At 36.0% G+C, this 18347-nt stretch overlaps 2 protein-coding genes across 6 annotated transcripts in view; both read left to right on the forward strand.

The window, feature by feature from the left end:
• Window positions 115–12943, forward strand: LOC105169806 (beta-galactosidase). 4 transcript variants are annotated; one of them, XM_011090331.2, is made up of 18 exons: window positions 115–251; window positions 1504–1654; window positions 2209–2448; window positions 2543–2689; window positions 3712–3790; window positions 4464–4647; window positions 5868–5933; window positions 6890–7168; window positions 8048–8254; window positions 8367–8670; window positions 9583–9742; window positions 9841–9949; window positions 10359–10494; window positions 10580–10635; window positions 10717–11016; window positions 11104–11226; window positions 11610–12278; window positions 12547–12943. In XM_011090331.2, the coding sequence occupies exons 2-18, from the start codon at window positions 1525–1527 to the stop codon at window positions 12718–12720; spliced, it is 3363 nt and encodes a 1120-aa protein (XP_011088633.1). In that variant the 5' UTR covers window positions 115–251; window positions 1504–1524; the 3' UTR covers window positions 12721–12943. The 4 variants fall into 4 exon arrangements, with proteins under 4 accessions (XP_011088633.1, XP_011088651.1, XP_020548911.1 ...); XM_011090349.2 differs by having other exon boundaries at window positions 178–251; window positions 1510–1654; XM_020693252.1 differs by having other exon boundaries at window positions 184–251; window positions 1488–1654.
• Window positions 13644–18347, forward strand: part of LOC105169824 — a 7982-nt gene continuing 3278 nt past the window's right edge. The window contains exons 1-7 of one of the 2 annotated variants that reach the window (XM_011090370.2): window positions 13644–13711; window positions 13859–14104; window positions 15257–15541; window positions 16654–16713; window positions 16805–17014; window positions 17829–17947; window positions 18024–18121. In XM_011090370.2, coding sequence (XP_011088672.1) covers window positions 13877–14104; window positions 15257–15541; window positions 16654–16713; window positions 16805–17014; window positions 17829–17947; window positions 18024–18121 — 1000 coding nt within the window. In that variant the 5' untranslated portion in view covers window positions 13644–13711; window positions 13859–13876. The other variant, XM_011090379.2, reaches the window with a different exon arrangement.

Consider the following 18347-nt stretch of genomic DNA (forward strand, 5'->3'; position numbering starts at 1 on the left):
AAGTAGATTATAGATTTTTAGTTTGGTTGGGTGTATGCATATACCACACCAAAGGGTTCTTTTTGAAATTAGGGGAAAGTTGAATGACCAATCTAGAATTTCCTAAAAAGTAGATGGCTTAACAAGTAAATGTAGCTCAACCTCGAGCTGCAAGATCATTATTTTAGTTGACATCTGCAAACGAGGAACACACTATAACTGATCCACTACCCTTTCCACTTCAACACCTAGCTCTGAGTGCCTTCTAACCGGTACACTCTCTCTCTCTCTCTCTCTCACACACACACACACACACACACACGCACAGCTCATATTTCTTGATGTTTTCAGGGTGCCCATACGAAAATTTGGTGTGATTTTGATGCTGTTTGTGGTCTATTCGGACATCCATTAGATAATAAGAGTTGCTGAATAAAGGGAAATATTTGATGCTAGTGATGCATGCTTCGTTATCATAGTTTGATACTATATTGAGGTACATCCTCGGTGAATAAATGCTAAATCTGCGCCGGTTCGTTTGGCTGTATATAAATATGCAGGTTTGAGTGAATTTGTGTAGTTAAAAAGTTGTGTGGTTAATTATCTTATAACTACAAGTACTGTGTGATTTAAATGTGTAATATTACATGGTACACTAGCGACAGGAAATGATTGGAAGTTTTTGCTTCGTTTGATTTTTCTGTGTCATGGATCAATAGCTAAAGCGTTTCAGCATTAAGATCAAGATTTCTTGTTCTTGGATTTTTAATTATTTCCATCATAATAAATGAAAAATAGTTAAGATAAAGAGATTGTAGTGAGAAATTTTACTACAGCATTGAGGGCACTGCTATAAAACCTTTTTAAATGCATCTATATGAACTCCAGTGGAGTCTTTGGAATTCATTCATGTTTGCAACTATAGTTCAGAATATTTGCTGGTATTGATCATAATATCCAATTATATTATATATGTTGCTGACACCATGATGACTAATCTCCTGATACAATACAAACAATGTAGATTAAAACCCAAAAATAAACCTAAAACTATGTCTGCTACTTGGTGGTTGGAACCAAATGCTTGGAAATCGTGTAGGATGTTTAAATTCATGCATTTTTGTGCCAAGAAAGCATATTCGAACAGTTTTTTGCTTCTTTGAGATCCTTCAGGACAAAAAGCGCCATTTTAGATGATTTGTAGTACTATTACCGCCAAATTGTTATCATCCTTCAAGAAATGGAAAGCATTAATATGTTTCCCTGTCTATCGCTCTGGATTTGCGTGGCAAATCAACGAGCCTTTAATGAGTCCGGCTTCTGGATATAATCATACGCCAACACTTACTGATGCAAATCCAATTGGCATTACCTTGTGCAAACTTATCCTCTTAGTGGATGCATCATCATCATAGAGTAATACCCCTGCGTATGCAACTTAAGATGCCTACTACATATTGCGGTAAACTGTCCCCTTATTGTTATCCCTTTTTATCATTTACCCACAGATCTAATGCTATGCAGCAACAGGTTCTGGTCTTATAGATGGGCTCATTAGTTGGTCAACTTGCTTTACCTTCAAATAGTGGTCACAAAATATGGGAAGATCCGTCTTTCATCAAGTGGAGAAAGAGAGATGCTCATGTTCCACTGCACTGCCATGAATCTGTGGAAGGTGATTGTCTGTTTTTATTGCGTTTACCTAAGTTACACTCAGCACCTAGTAGAAAGTTTTTCCCTGATTTGCAGTATGTGTTTCCAAGTTAGTTACTTTAAGAAGGTCAATATGGTCTTAGAAGCATATCTTTCTTAAGGTGTTACTTATCTAAATTTTCATGTTTCTCTAACTGAAATAATCTACAATTTGTATGTTAGTGTTCTCTTGCTATGTTTATTCCACAAGCTTGTATTTTTCTGTGCATTTTTTAGTTTCAAAGCTTTACCCCTGGTAGCTTAAGGAAGAAAATTTTGACGTAAAATGATATTTGTTTCTACTTTGGTCTAACTTAGCTGTAGAAGTAAGTGAAATCTGTAGTCCGTTCTAGCGATATATTAGAACATACTATTGATACTCAAACATTTAACATTGTGGAGCTCAAAATTGTAACAGTAACTACGAGCAATTTTTGCATTTCCATTACTGTCCTTAATCTTTTTGGTTCAATGTCTTCTAACATTTAACATTGTGAAACCCAAAGTTGTTAAAAATTTGATGCTGTTACTGCTTAGGATCTCTAAGGTACTGGTATGAGCGCAACAAAGTGAGTTTGTTGGTTTCGAAGACGGCCGTTTGGGATGATGATGCTGTTGCTAAGGCACTTGATTGTGCTGCATATTGGGTCAAGGACCTGCCTTTTGTAAAGTCTTTGTCCGGCACTTGGAAGTTCTTTCTAGCCTCTAGCCCTGTTAGTACACCTCCGGAATTTTATGACAGTTCATTTCAAGATGCTTCATGGGCTAGTATACCAGGTAGTATCTTTATATTAAGTTATAATAATATCACATCCAGGACAACATTTTTACATGCATGTTCTCATACATCTAGTTCTGTCATTTTGAACAGTTCCCTCCAATTGGCAGATGCATGGATTCGACAAGCCAATTTATACAAATGTCGTATACCCATTTCCTCTTAATCCACCTAAAGTTCCCGAAGATAATCCCACAGGATGCTACAGGACTTACTTTTACCTTCCTAAAGAATGGGAAGGTGAGATTTCAGGGTGAAACATGAATTCAGATAAGCCTTTCTAGTGCTCACTCTCACCTTCCTTTTTCCTTAATTTGCTCGTATGTTCTGGCAAGCTTTTATCTTTGCAAATGATTATGGGAAACATTAATCTTCTTAATCTTTCCCTTATTTACGATGGATTAAAGAAAATTCATACAGTCTGGTAAGGCAATTGGTTCAAAACTAAATTTGTGTACCAAATACTTTTCAGCTGCCACAATGGTGATTTGTCTTTAATACGACTCAATAACTTTTACGTATAGTAGATTTTGTCACTCAAACTTCTATTACCATGCTCACAGGGAAGTCTTTGGACTTTTGCTAGATTTTAGAAATTATAAAAAAAAAAAAAAATTTACTTTAAGGGGTCCCACTCCACTTGTTTGGCTGCTCACTTGACTTCAGTATTTCCATAATTAATGAACTTTCATACACCCAGTTGATTGTGGGTAAAAATGAACATCTGATCAATATTCCAGCAAGTACTTCTTATGATTCAATTTGCTTCAGTAAAATGCAAAATGAATGTGTTAAACTCAGTATTCAATCCAGCTATTATTTCTGAACAACACTAAAAATATTAAAGCATTATCATTTATTGCAAAACATGATAGAACCAATTGATGGTAGCTTTTAAGGATAAAACTTATTAAAGTTTGAAAAATATATTCGCTGAATCATGAAACGAATATGCTATGTCAGCCATTCATGATAATTGAAAAGTATTGCTTTCGACTAAACCATTTTAAATTAGATCTACTATTATAGGCTAGTATTTCCAGAATTAGTTAATCCTCAATGATAGAGTATAAATGCATTTTATCTGAAGTTAAATGACAGTTGAAGAGTTAGTTTCAGAGGTAAGTATACATCTTATCAAAATATTGGTAGCAAACTCAAACACACTAGCAATTGGTTTTCCTTCAAAATGAACTACATACTAGCACTCTGATATGCTATTATTTTTGGCTGCCAAACATACCATCAAAATGTCTTTGCAGGTCGGAGAATATTTTTACATTTTGAAGCAGTTGATTCTGCCTTTTTTGCATGGGTAAATGGACAACCCACTGGATATAGGTTTGTCGTGCATTCTGTTAAAGCTTTTTAGAATTTCATAGCTATTCAGCAGCTCCATTCTGCATTTGCATTTGTTGTACCAATAATGTTGCCTTTTAATAAGTTGTCTTTGGTGATAGTAGGGTTATTATTTATTATTCTTGCAGTATCTACATAAAATCTTTCTTGAATGGTAACTCACATCAGGGGTATCTATTGAAGTGCAAGTGTATATTTTGTGGCTGACACATCACAAGGAGTTTATCATCATATAAACAGAAACTAGACAAATATGGTATGGGAGCAGAGAAAAGCTAAGAAGAAAAGTTTCTTGCTTTCTTTGTTTTGTTGCTAGAATTTTTTTCTTGACTAGCAGATTCATGGGCTTGTTAAATTTAATAACCTGTATATTTTCCTGAAAGATGAGCAAAAGAGTTGTTTGTTGGTTGCAATCACTGCTAAAGATATATGACTAATGCCCTTGTCAACAGCAATTGACGAAAATTATGTGCAAGTATAAAAGAGGGAATATTAGCTCAGGAAGAAAACTTCCATATTTAGTAGCATATATTTTTTTTTTCTATAACATTTATACATACACAGATGCACACACTGATGTATACATGTGTATGTATAGTATTCTCATAAATATGTGTTGGTAAAACCCGGAAACTCTTCTTCTGCGTATCGTCAGTCAGGACAGCAGACTACCAGCTGAATTTGAGATCACAGATTTCTGTCATCCATGTGGATCTGACAAGATAAATTGTCTGGCTGTTCAAGTGATGCGATGGTGTGATGGTTCTTACCTTGAAGATCAGGATCACTGGTGGTTATCTGGCATCCATCGTGATGTTCTTCTGCTTGCTAAACCTAAGGTTTGTACTCAGCACATGGGGGAGTTATTCATGTTTAGCATCTACATTGCTTTTCCTTAAATGAAATCATTAAGAGTTTTGGCACTAACTTTATGGATGAAATATCTGTGAAATCACGTTATTTACAGCAGAAAGAAAAACTTATGGTCGTAAATGCTAGTAGCTGTGCCACCAAGTCAGTGTTTCTGGGCCTAATCTGGATGAAACATGGAAAAGTTTCTCAAGTTTGTTAGTATATAGACCACTTCATATTTTCCTTTTTTTCCTGGTGATGCCTAGTAGCTGGAGCATGAGACTTGAACCTAGGACTTTTGCTTGGTCTACTTGTAGTAGTATATTGAATAACCACCTCATTGGAAAGTTTGAGCTTGTATAGAAGAGAGCAATTTAATAACTTTAACGGTTAGAAATGCTATCTATGCTTCACTGTGGTGGTACTTGCCTCCACTTCAATGTGGCAGTCCTTGGGTCCAAGCCCCAGTTGCCCCTAGTTGCGTCTCTACAAAGAAAGTGGAAAAAGGGTTTTCTAGAAATGTTCTTAAAATTCAAATAAAGTCTTTCAAAATAAACAATCCAACCTTAGAAGTGTTTTGAATCGTTACAAAGGACTAAAGACAAAGGAGGAACCTTGTGCTAAATGCAGAAAGTAGTATTTATAGTAGTATTTATAGTGTTTCTTAAGTTCGCTAGAGTTACTTGATTTTTACGAACTCTGTTAAGTTTTTTAAGTCTGGATAAGCCATTATTGTTGGTTCCTGGTCTCCACTTGATAAAGCAAGAGCATTCTTAGGAACTTGTTGAGAGTGATAAAGAGTGTTGAATTGTGTCTGTTATGACCAATGTTTTCATGTACTTCAACTCATTGAGAATCTGTGTGATATTATGTCTACTTGACAATTTCAGTTTGCTCAGCTTTCAATCATGTAATATCTATACTTTTTTACACCCTGCCAAAATGAATTTCGGTTTCTAAAAGAAGTACTTAATCAAACTTTACTTGTCATTGTTGCCTTGACTAGCCCACTATTCTGACATTGACTAGCCTTGGTTTTTATATTTCAAACATCTTTTCTCAATTTCTCTGTATTAGTTTCTTTATTATCTTCTTTCAAGAGAGGATTTGCTACATATTTCAGTGTAAATTGTGGACTTCTGATTCGCAAAGGTCGTTATTGACTAGTGATGAAATCATTTGATCTAAGTGTGCAATGAATGTGCAGGTCTTTATTGCCGATTATTTCTTCAAATCAAACTTGGCTGAAGATTTTTCTTGTGCAGATATACAGGTATATATGTCTGTGTTCTCTTCATAGCATATTCCGCACTCACTGAGAATGCTTTCAAGAAACCGTCTTTGGATTACTATCTGATTTGTGCATAGACAATCTATAAAACGAGGCAACTACTTCTTCAAAGGAAACTTATTATCACTTTCTCATGTAGGAAACTCATACAACATTATACTTGACATGGAAATTGAATACCTCTAGAAACTTCTCTTTGCACTGTTTCGATGCATATGATGCAGGAGCTTGGTCTCTTAGAGTTTGAGGAATTTTTCAGTAGACTATCCAATTCTATGAATTATCAACCATAAGTGTTATAATTAAAAGCACCATGAAATGGCTATGATTCCATCTGAAAGGTTAGCGATCAAAACGCAATTTACCTAGCAATGATTAATGAGTTATCTAACTACTGAATGATATAACTAAATCAATTTTTCTGACTTTCTAGCAGCTGAATATCTGAAGGATTAACTAGTTTCCTTTTGGAAATCTATTAGCATCTTCTGGTAACCAGTAACAATCCTTGCATCTGATTCCGAAGAGTCTGAACTCTTTGCCTTATGCATTCGGTAGAAGTAATGAAATAGACAAAAAAACTGGAAGGGAAAATGTTGGAGTATCTTTTCTTCCATATGTGATTAGGTAACAATTGAATACAGGAGAAGGAAGTTTAAGATTACCTGTTACTTCAATGCAAACAGCACTATAAAAGCGGTGAGCTCTTTCCACTTGACTTGGCATAGTAATATTATCTGCCTGGAATGATCCAAGTAGTTGGTTCTACTGGAGACAAAACTCACTATCCTCAACCCCTTTGGAAAATGTAAACCAACTAATGAAATTTGTAGATGATGTCTTGGTTTGTAAAGGCTGTTCCAATGCAAAGTCATAAGCAATTGAAAGGAGCATATGTTGCAAAAGTATGAGTTGGTTTTTGTTACTGTAATTTGCAGGTTGAGGTGAAAATTGACTGCTCAGCATTGAACATTGACAACTCAGTAGAAACTGGGAACTGGTTCAAAATAGCTGAAGATAAGTTCATCACAAGCTTTACTATTGAAGCTGAAATTTTCGAGACGGGGAGTTTGTACACCAGCAATGGACATGCCAATCTGCCATCTACAAGTGTGGCTCATCTACAACTAACTAGTTCAGTTGATTTTTATCTTGGGTTCATAGGATATCAACTTAAAGGGAAACTGAAGACGCCTAAGCTGTGGACTGCTGAGCAAGTAAATGCCTTTTGACATAGATTTTATTCTTAACTTCCTACCTATGCTTTCTAGCTAATTGTTTTACCGTATAACTATTTACCTTCACGTGACTCTGCTTTTGCAAATTGTTTAGGACAAAACGATCTGGTCTCTGTCACTCTGTGCATATAGAGAACTTTAGAGGCATTATGAATCTTCTGTAATTGCTTGTTGTTTATTCTGTATTGCTTATGCTACTGAATCCCATTCACCAAAATTTACACAGAATGAACTCGAGGAGCTAAATGTCGGTTCTGAGAAGCTGGACATTGTAGTTGTATTTAATCAGGAATATACTTCCATAATTCTTAAACATGGAAAAAAGTTATCTTTTAGCCTTTACTGGTCTGAGTAGCAGAAACTTTAGTTGATGCTCTAGTGTCGAACTGAATTTCAGATTGTTTCAGAGTGTAGTGCTGATGTAATGGTTGATGCAACCAGATTATAAAGAACATGTTGGCCTGAAGGTGGCTAGATAATGTAGACGTAATACGAGCAACTTTTTCAGTCCAAGCATATAAATGGCATTGCTAGTGTAACTAGCTTGTATGCTCCTCCATTTCATCAACTTCTCTAGTAGTCAAGGTCATTTTGAATGGAACATATAAAGTTATGCTTTTACATTCTAATTTTGTTTTTTGTTCTTTATTTTACAGTATGTGTGGGTTGCTACTATAAATGGAAATGTTTTCTGTTGATTGCAATTCCTCATGTAATTTGCTGTTGTTTTTTGACATCACTTTATTTTCACTTGAATCCATTATAATTAACATGATTCTTCCTACACAGGCTGATTCAGTTGCGCATTGTTTACAATTCCACTTGTCCGATCTCTTATTACTTATTTGTATTTGACAGCCAAATCTGTATACTCTTGTTGTCACCCTCAAAGATGCATCGGGACATGTAGTTGATTGCGAATCATGCCAGATTGGCATACGAAAAATATCAAAAGCCCCAAAACAAATGCTTGTAAATGGAAAACCAGTGATGATAAGAGGCGTGAATAGGCATGAACACCACCCTTGTCTAGGAAAAACAAACTTGGAGGCGTGCATGGTCCAGGTGGTTGTCCAAGTCTTCTCCTTATCTACTCTGCTTCCAGCATTTTCATAAATTTGAAGTGCCCTCCAGCTTACGTGATTTGTTTTTTCTTTTTTTGAATATATTTATGTAGGATTTGGTTTTGATGAAGCAAAGTAATATGAATGCTGTGAGAAACAGTCATTACCCTCAACATCAGAGGTGGTATGAGTTATGTGATCTGTTTGGCATCTACATGATCGATGAAGCCAATATCGAGACACATGGTTTTCATCTTTCCTCAAATGTAAAGCATCCTACAGGGGAACCAATTTGGGCCTCTTCCATGCTAGATCGAGTTATTGGAATGGTCGAAAGGGATAAAAATCATGCGTGCATCATTTCTTGGTCTTTAGGAAATGAGTCGAGCTATGGACCTAATCATGCTGCACTTGCTGGTATCTCTTAATTAACTACATTTTTTCTTTCTTATTTTATGCTCATAAATAACAAATTACCAGGTTCCATTATCTAATACTAATATGAAACTGACAGTCTGGTCTCTCAATACATTTGGGGAAGGTGGTACCTGGGACCTGATGTTGGATGTTGAGCATCCTGCTTGAGTTATGAGTTGCTCTGCGAATAGCTTCATACTTATGTATGTCCTGCAACATGTAGCATATTGAAAATTAAAGTCTGGGGCATGACAACTTAATTTGAAGTCCTCTTAGAAGTTATCAATAGTTATAAAGAATGTTACTATTGTTGGCATGGTTTCTAAAATCACTCGCTCCCAGCATACCAAGTGCTAAAATGTTGATACATCCTAGGCTGTTTCCTGGGAGCATAAGGGGCAATGATCTTTCCCATGTTCAAGTATGTAAGACACAAGGATATATTACATAGACACCTTTGAGGTTTGGATGTATTACAACAGGCTCCCAATTTGGAGAATGATACCAACACCCCTGCAGTCATGTTTTTCGTTGCAGATGTCCCATGACCACCCAATGTCCTGGAACAGCTCTAATATAAGACATGCAATCTGTGTAATGTAGAAGGTTTTGCAAAACAAAAGTACTTCAAACTTTATATTAAAGTACAATTTGTTGAAATGTTATGATTGAAATTGTAAAACTTCGCTGAATCTGCAGAAGTTACTGTAAGCATACTCTTCTTCACAATCACTCGTGTGTCTAATGATCTGATGGGAGATCGTTTTAATCTATTTGTATAAAACTTTTTAAGTTTTCATATTTTTATAAAGGACATATATTAGTTAAATCCAATAGTTCCAAAGTATTCTGGTGAAGAAGAGCTGATATAGTCATTTTTTGAATGGTTTTCTCTGTTTCACATTCTTTCAGGTTGGGTACGGGAAAAGGACTCAACTAGGTTCTTGCACTATGAAGGTGGGGGAGCCAGAACGTCTTCAACAGATATTGTATGCCCCATGTATATGCGTGTTTGGGACATAGTTAAGATAGCTGAAGATCCAGCTGAAGTACGTCCACTGATATTGTGCGAGTAAGTCTTGAGTTTTTCACTGAGCATCTCTGAAAATCCCATGAATTTCCCACCCAGTCTCATAGGATATTCTAATTGATCTGCTACAAAACTGACAGGTATTCACATTCGATGGGAAACAGCACCGGAAATATTCGTGAATACTGGGAAGCAATTGATAACACATTTGGTCTACAGGGAGGTTTCATCTGGGATTGGGTTGATCAGGTCCAATTAGTAAATTTTCACTGAGTTTCTGTAACTTATTCCTTATGTTTTGGTCTAAACAAGAAATGAAAAAAAATATAGTTTTCCCCAGAAAGATATATATAATTATCAGTTTCATCTCATTTACTATTTTGTGCCTCAATATTAAGTAATATCATATTGTCTTTATCCAAATCAGAGAGACTGCCCATAGAACAGTTCGAAACAAGTGCTATCCATTTCAATTTGGTTGTTTGCTAGTTGTTTTCATTATTCATATTGGTTCCTTGATAAGGCAGCATGTTTTACCACAATATGGGAAAGGTGTAACCAGTTAGTTTTTTTAATAACATCAGTTTTAGGTGTCCTTGATGGTAGTCTTTAAGTAAGTGACAGGTCCTGTTTATTCTCTTTATCCCCTCTTGTTCAGGCATTACTGAAGGAGGGCGCAGACGGTAGGAAACAATGGGCATATGGAGGTGATTTCGGGGATACCCCTAATGATCTGAACTTCTGCCTCAATGGCCTTGTATGGCCAGATCGAAGTCCTCATCCTGCTCTACATGGTAAAATGAATGCTCATCTGTCATCATAACTTAGTATTATCTGGTCTTGATTCAATTGTTTGATTTCTATGTCATAATTTTCCAGAGGTCAAGTTTGTATACCAGCCAATCAAAATTTCGATAAAGGACGGGATAATTAAGGTGGTATCTCACTAACCACATTGTTTCCTAATTCCTTTGCTCAGAATTTCCTAATCCCGGAAGCTGAAATTTAACTTGTAGATTACGAATACGCACTTCTTTGACACAACAGAAGCATTAGAGTTCCAGTGGATGATGCTTGGTGATGGTTGTGAGCTGGGCTCTGGAACTCTCAGCATACCAATCATAGATCCTCAGAAAAGTTATGACATAAAATGGGATGCTGGCCCTTGGTACACTCTGTGGTGTACTTCAGATGCAACAGAAATGTTTTTGACATTTACTGTAAAGCTTTTGGGCTCAACCCGTTGGGCCGAAGCTGGTCATGTAGTTTCATCCTCACAACTCCAGCTGCCCGTCAAAAAAGAAATTGCTCCTCATGTAGGTGTTCTTTCTGTAGTTGATGTTTGTCTCGGAATTATTTCCTGTTACTTTCCACAAAACGTTTGATAAATATTATTGTCCCAGATCATTGAAGGTGAGCACGGAGCTTTCTTTACTCAAGTTCATGATGATATAATAGAAGTTAATAATAAGAACCTGTGGGAGATCAAATTGAACAGAGAAACTGGAGCTATTAAGAGCTGGAAGGTAACTTATGACGTCAGGTTTCACTCGATTACCAACTATGGTGTACTGCATGCATTTATATTGTGGTCAGGTCGATATTATCATATACAAGCACAGTAGCAAGTGCAACAATTTGTTATGGGGATAACTTCACTCAGACTCGACAAGGTTTGGTATATTAACCAAAACCACTTGGCATTGAAAATTACTTTACACTCCCTTAGTCGCATTTTACATTATAGATTCTCCCTGAAAACCAGCTGGTAGGAAATCTGTAATGTAAAACATTACTGCAAGGAGTGTCAACCTAATTCTTCTAAATCAAGGTTTCTTTTTTTATAATATGGAGAAACCTTGTGCATGAATTTTATTAAGACCTATGATGCTATTGGAACGAATGGCAGGTGGATGGAGTCCTGGTGATGAGAAAAGGTATACTACCATGCTTTTGGAGAGCACCTACAGATAATGACAAGGGGGGTGAGGCAGCAAGTTACCTTTCAAGATGGAAAAGTGCAAAACTGAATAATTTAACATTTATGAAGGAGAGCTGCACGGTTCTAAATGCGTCGGATAATCTATTGAAAGTAGCAGTAAACTATCTTGGCCTGCCAACTGGTGCAGACAAAAGCTCATCTCTCTTTAAGGTTGACTTAGTATATTCAATTTATGGTTCTGGAGATGTCATTCTGGAATGTCAAGTAAAACCAAATCCTGATTTGCCACCTTTGCCAAGAGTCGGGCTCGAATTTCACTTGGACAAATCAATGGACCTGATCAAATGGTACGGGAGGGGCCCTTTTGAATGTTATCCTGATAGAAAAGCTGCTGCACACGTTGGTGTGTACGAGCAGGATGTGGGTAGCTTGCATGTGCCATATATTGTTCCTGGAGAATCCTCGGGAAGGGCAGATGTTAGGTGGGTGACGTTTCAAAACAAGGATGGTTGTGGTCTTTACGCTTCCACTTATGGAGGGTCTCCACCGATGCAAATGAATGCAAGTTACTACAGTACTGCCGAGCTTGAGAGGGCAACACGGAAGGAGGAGCTGGTGAAGGGAGAAGACATCGAGGTATTATATGGCCCTTTATTTCTCTTGAATTATATCGTCATCCATACATAGCCATCTTGAAATTTCACGTTCCCCTTATTAGAAAGTCGGGACTCTTCGTCTTTGGCAATCACACTCGTAACCTGTGGTGTCCTCCATACGGATCCGACCACATGCACGATTGCTTTTACCTCCAGACTCAAAGTCTTGGAACCTCCTACGACTGCACATATTAGGACAACATATCAAAGTACTTTTAAGTTTGTTCGGTCTGTTTTGTCTTGTATAGGTGCATCTGGACCACAAGCACATGGGTGTAGGTGGGGACGATAGCTGGTCTCCTTGCGTCCACGACAAGTATCTTGTGCCTGCTGTGCCTTACTCCTTCAGCATCAGACTATCCCCAGTTACTGCAACTACTTCTGCTCATTCCATTTACAAATCCCAGCTCCAGAAGAACTAGACACAGGACTTGTTTACCATGACCTGCCACATTCTACTGCTTTCCTTACATCCTGCTGTATGGTTCACAGTCTTTTGTTTTCTTCTTCTGTTGATCGATCTTCTGTAATAAGGTGAACCATGAATCAAATCATTTAGCTTTATTATTTAGGTTCCACGGAGAATAATCTGAGAGAGTATTTGGCTAAGCTTGTTTAAAATATTTTATAAGCTCGTACATCTTATATCATGTTTTCAGAGTTTATAAAGTGCTATATATATTACTTTAAAAATAAACTTTGTTTAAATAAAATAAATTTATGGTTAGGGCTAAAACAAAATCAAAATATTCGATACTCGATTGAAATCGATCGATAAAAATTCGTTTGAACTCGATTTGTTAAACTTAACAAATCAAACTTGAACAAAAAATTTTGTTCGGTAACTTTTGAGTTCGGTTCGATCTCGATTTGATTAGTATAAAAATAGTAAAAATATACTTAAAAATATTAAATCACTCGAACTCGACTAAAGTTTGATTCAATTAAAACTTGTTTGAACTCGATTAGAATAATAATCAAATCAAATTCAAATGTAACTTTTTAAACTCGATAATAATTCAAACAAGTTTGAATAATAATGTGTTCAGTTCGCCTTGAATTATTCACTTTCCTAATTATGGTGCTTATAAAATGATAATAATAATTATTTAAATAATATGACCAAAATTAAATAATGTTTTTTCTTTTGAATTTGGCGAATTGAAAATGACGCTCTTTTGCTATAACCGTGATACTATGAATGTAGTGCATTTTAGGAGCATTCCAAAGTATCTTTCTAGCCGCCCTAAATTGATAAAGAGGTAGTCTACCTCCAATTGTGTTCAACCAAATGCATTTTTATATATATTATATAATTATATAATATTACGTTCAAATAGATAAACTTTATTTATTTATTATATAAATGATGCACAGTAATAAGTCACGTTTATGCCCACACCGACCCTTCTGGTACTCCTCTTCCGCCCTTGTAAAATGCCAAAATTACTGAGATCAGAGATTTCAGACACAACAAAATAGATATTTGTTTTTTGTTTAATTCAACTTGTGGCGTTCATTCCACAGATTAACTTCAAATTTTGCTTATTAATTCCTCAGAAAGAGTAGATAGCAATCATGGCTTTTGCATGGATTTTCTCCACGACGTTCACCATTTTATCCTCCTCGAGATCAACATCATCAATTCCCGATTGTTGTCCATGGAAATTGTCCAAATTCCAGTTCCGTCAATCGAGCCGAGTTGTGAATTGTAGCTGTAAGAGTAGATTATCGGCAGCAGATGAGCTGAAATACGTGCTTCATGATGCCCTTGATTTATCTGGGATCAATACTGCTCATGCGAGGGTATTCTTTTATTTACTATTTTTGTTATGGAACTTTTTGTTGCTTTTAATTTCTGCATTTTCAGTTCTTTTATGTGATTTTTTAAATTTGAAATGTTCGGGTTTGTTGGAGTTTGGATAGACATGGTAAATGGATTGACAGAAATGTAATCACATGATACAGTGTTTCATGAGATCAATTTTTCTGGGATTAATGACATTTTTTGTTGATTCAAATAATTATGTATTTTGTGGTGAATTTCAGGGCATCTCCAGAAGTCTTTTCATGGATAAATCGTTTTTGTTTTGATCAGTACTCGGTAGCTTGATATATTGGCCCTTTCAGTTTTTAGTTTGATGAAGTTCCCTGGAATACGCACTTTTCGAGCTGAGAATCAAATTGATCGCTGACTAAATACTTTTACATTATGCAGTAGTTTTTATGTTTATTCATGACATATATTTGGTTCAGGTTGTGAATTACATGCTTGCAATGCAATACGTACCCAGAGTGCATACCAAAAAATCTTAACAAACCCATATGGATTTTCGCATCAAAGGAACATAACTCAAATTTCGAAAACTAGTACAGATTAGTTGGTATTGCTACGTATTCAAGTTTCCAAACCTTTTTCCTTGTGGCGAGAAGGCAAACCATAGTGCTTTGATCTGATATTTTCTTATTACCTGAGCTTTTATGCTATCAGTATTGTGAAATGAAACAATCGTACCTACATTTTATTGCTAATAAAAGGAATGCTAACAACTTTTCCATTTTACTTATTATTATTTAGGATGAAAGACAGAAAAAAATATTGGAAGTTGTTGTAAGAACATGCATCCATGGCATGGTGTTGTTTTAATTGGTCATTCTTCGACTTTAAAGTTGTCGTATAAAAAGTCTCTGATTATTATGAAGCTGAGTTTCAAATCAGGATTCTTATTCAAGAATAATGTGCATCTGCTGTATTGCCTTCTTTACTCATAATATTTGCATTTTAGTTGGAGGATGAGAACATATGACCATAAGATTGTTATTGTATTTTGAGTAACTGCCTTTCTGAAACCTTATCAAGTAAAGCTTAAAGAAAAAGAAAATATCTTTTCTTTAGTAAAGTTTGACCAACAAAATAGCTGATCAAAACAAATATTTCATTCTATCTCTGATGAACAGGCTGCAAGGCGTGGTTTCTGCTTACAGATTGAAAAACTATCTGACATTGAGAGAGAAACTAGCATAAGTATAAATAGAAAGGTTGACCTGGGGAGAGCAGCTCTTCATATAGCAGCTGAGGATGACTCCCTTGTTTCACACTCTTCTGTTCCGCTACCGGTAGATGATTTTATTGAAAGACTGGATAGCCTCTCGATGGACTATTGCTCTCATTACAGCTCGTCATGTAGATCCTCACCAGAGAAATTTCTTGAGTGTTTAGAGAGATATCTGTATGTTGATAAAGTAAGTTAAACTTCTATTTATAAATAATTGCATTTGATTTTATATTGATCTATTCTATTTCATGTCCTTACACTATGAAGGCTACAACTCATTTATGTCCCCTGATGTTGTTGAATGACCACCTCACCTAAAAGTTTGAATTGTTGAGAGGAGAATTATTCAATATTTGTAGTATAGCCCTTCATGTGTAGGTAGTACTCTTTTCTGTAAAACCTAGCATGTGAAACTCTTTTTAAAAATAAGTGGCAGTAGTGATTTTGAATTCAAGACGTCTTGTTTGCCTTGGTTTTGATGACATGTTGAATGGTCATCTCATCTTAGAGAAGAGAATCATTTAATGTTTGATATTTCTAACAGATATCTTAGGCATTTCCTCTCATCTCCAGAATCTGTTGCATCATTGAAGTGTTGGTTAGATTGAGAAATAGATAAAGGAAGCTTGTATCATGGGAAAAAATGAGTAATAAAAAAATTAAAATTGCGAGTTTGATGAAATTAAATATATGAATTGATCGAGTATGTTATTCCAAAAATTATCTATGGTTTGGATCACATGAGGACTTCTGTAAAGAGAAAAGCTATAATTAACTTCACTCCAAAAAGATAACTCTGCTGCATTTAGGCTAAAATTGGTAATGAATTCTCTAGCTCACGAAATGAAGATGAATGCATGAGACTTTCCTCGGAGTTAAAGCTTAATCTCTAAACTTCGTGCACATTTGTCTTACCTATTACTCTGGGACTTATATATTACAGAAAGTTGTAAAACAATAGATCATTAACTTTTAAATCTTTTTTCTTTTCATTGCTTCCTATGTGAAATTTTCTTGGCTCACTTGTTTAGCTCATAAGAAAAACAGTTCCTCTGACAGGTAGGCTTTTTGGCATCATTTTCTCTTCTTCCTCATAATACATTTGAACTGCCTTGGATGGAAACATAGTGTCTCTTCTTGTTTCTGCTCTGGAAGTAATTTGCTGTGTCAAAGAAAATGAGCATGTTCTGAGATAATTGCTCTCTTAATGCTTCCTTTTTTTATCATCCTTATTACTATTTGTATATTTCATGCTGCTATTACAAATTCCCAGTATAACATGGCTTTATCCTTTTTCAGGGCTTTCGGAGGGCAAATGCCAGAAACCAAGTAGAGCAGCGTGCCCTGTATCTCAACTCAGTATGTGTCTATTCACCTTCCATGACCAATTGTTTTTGGCTTTTATGTGGGCTATGGTTCATTACTCCTGAAAACTACATCTTCTCCACAGGTCTTGACGCATCGTTCAGGTTCTGTTTCTATGCTTTCCCTTATTTACTCAGAGATTCTAAAGATGCTTCGTATGTGGGACGTCCTAGATTTTGATGTGGAGATCTTCTTCCCTCATGATTCATATAGTTCTCCTAGAGGGTATCAAAAACAAAAGAGCAAGGAATCTGATCAACCACATATAATGACATCACAATCTTTATTGGTAGAGGTAATTCTTTTACTTGTCTGCTTGATCTTGTAACTTAGCTGTGCTTCCTTCACAGAATATCACTGACCGAATATCACTGTACGCATATCCTTATGCTCATACATGCATTATCTCGGCTCTCATGCTAGACCTAGAAGGTGGAAATTTTGCAACTCCACTTGTGGGCTATGCCAATCTTTAATCACACACTACTGCTTCTTACATCCATCCTTGCCTAGAAATGGTATGGAGTGTATTCAACATGCAATATGCCTTCCATATTGTGTTTCTGTGGTCCCTGTTAACCTAGAATACTGCTAGATATCCTTGGCTATAACTCTAATCTCGAACCCCTGGTGAGCGGGAACCTTGAAGTTGGCACATCTCAGTTTTCAAGTGACCTGTTTATCCTTTATAGCTCTGAACCAGTTGGCTTTAACAGTCTGAGTTTGCAACCAGTTTAATTTTCTTCAAGCATCAAGAAAGAACGAGAGCAAAATGAAAGATCCTTGATACTCCTGCCATGTTGAAATTTAAATGCTTGGCAATAACCTTAGTTTTAAGTTAATTTCTGTGCGGAATAAACTATGACTCTCATCTTATGATTTTTGCTCTATGATTCTTTAGTTTGTTGTATGACGCATGATCTTTTCTCTTAGTTTCTACTTGGTTTGTCCTAACATCAGATTTTACTCAAGAGATTATGAAAGGACATGCTTGAGCTCCTGTAAAACTGATACCGTATTTTCCTCTAGTTCTCAACCTCTTTGCTTATACATTTTGCATGTTAACCATGATGATAATTGTGATGTACAAATGTTATTGACATCTGCAGATTTTGACAGATTTAAAGTTTGCTTTCTGGCCATTCCAACTTGATCATGCTAGAAGTCCATTTCTAACAGCAGCAAAAGCTGCTCAGGGTTTCACGGATTCCAACAGCACTAAAGAAAGGTACTATTAAGATATTTTAGATGAGTTACTTTTATGTTTCATTATGACCTTTCTATCCACTTTTTCTCCAATGCAGTGCCTTTGAGCTTGCATCTGCCAAGGCTGCTCGGCATAGACTGCAACGAGGTGTTTGGACTAGTGTTCGTTTTGGGGATATCCGGCGTGCATTATCAGGTCAGTTTTATATATTGATTGCCATTTTCAGTCCCTGTGATTGGTTATCATCCACCGCCACCCTAATGCTTCACTGAACATGCTGAATGATTATGCTAACATAGGTTTGGTAAAGGAATTTAAGAGATTAAGAAAGTTTAGAAATAAGTTTTAGAGTGAGATATCAAAAAATTGTGGTTTGTGCTTTATTTTAAGAATCTCTCCTATTGGGAAAGTTTATGCGGAA

This window comes from Sesamum indicum, linkage group LG1 (assembly GCF_000512975.1).
Source record: "Sesamum indicum cultivar Zhongzhi No. 13 linkage group LG1, S_indicum_v1.0, whole genome shotgun sequence".
Taxonomy (NCBI): domain Eukaryota; kingdom Viridiplantae; phylum Streptophyta; class Magnoliopsida; order Lamiales; family Pedaliaceae; genus Sesamum; species Sesamum indicum.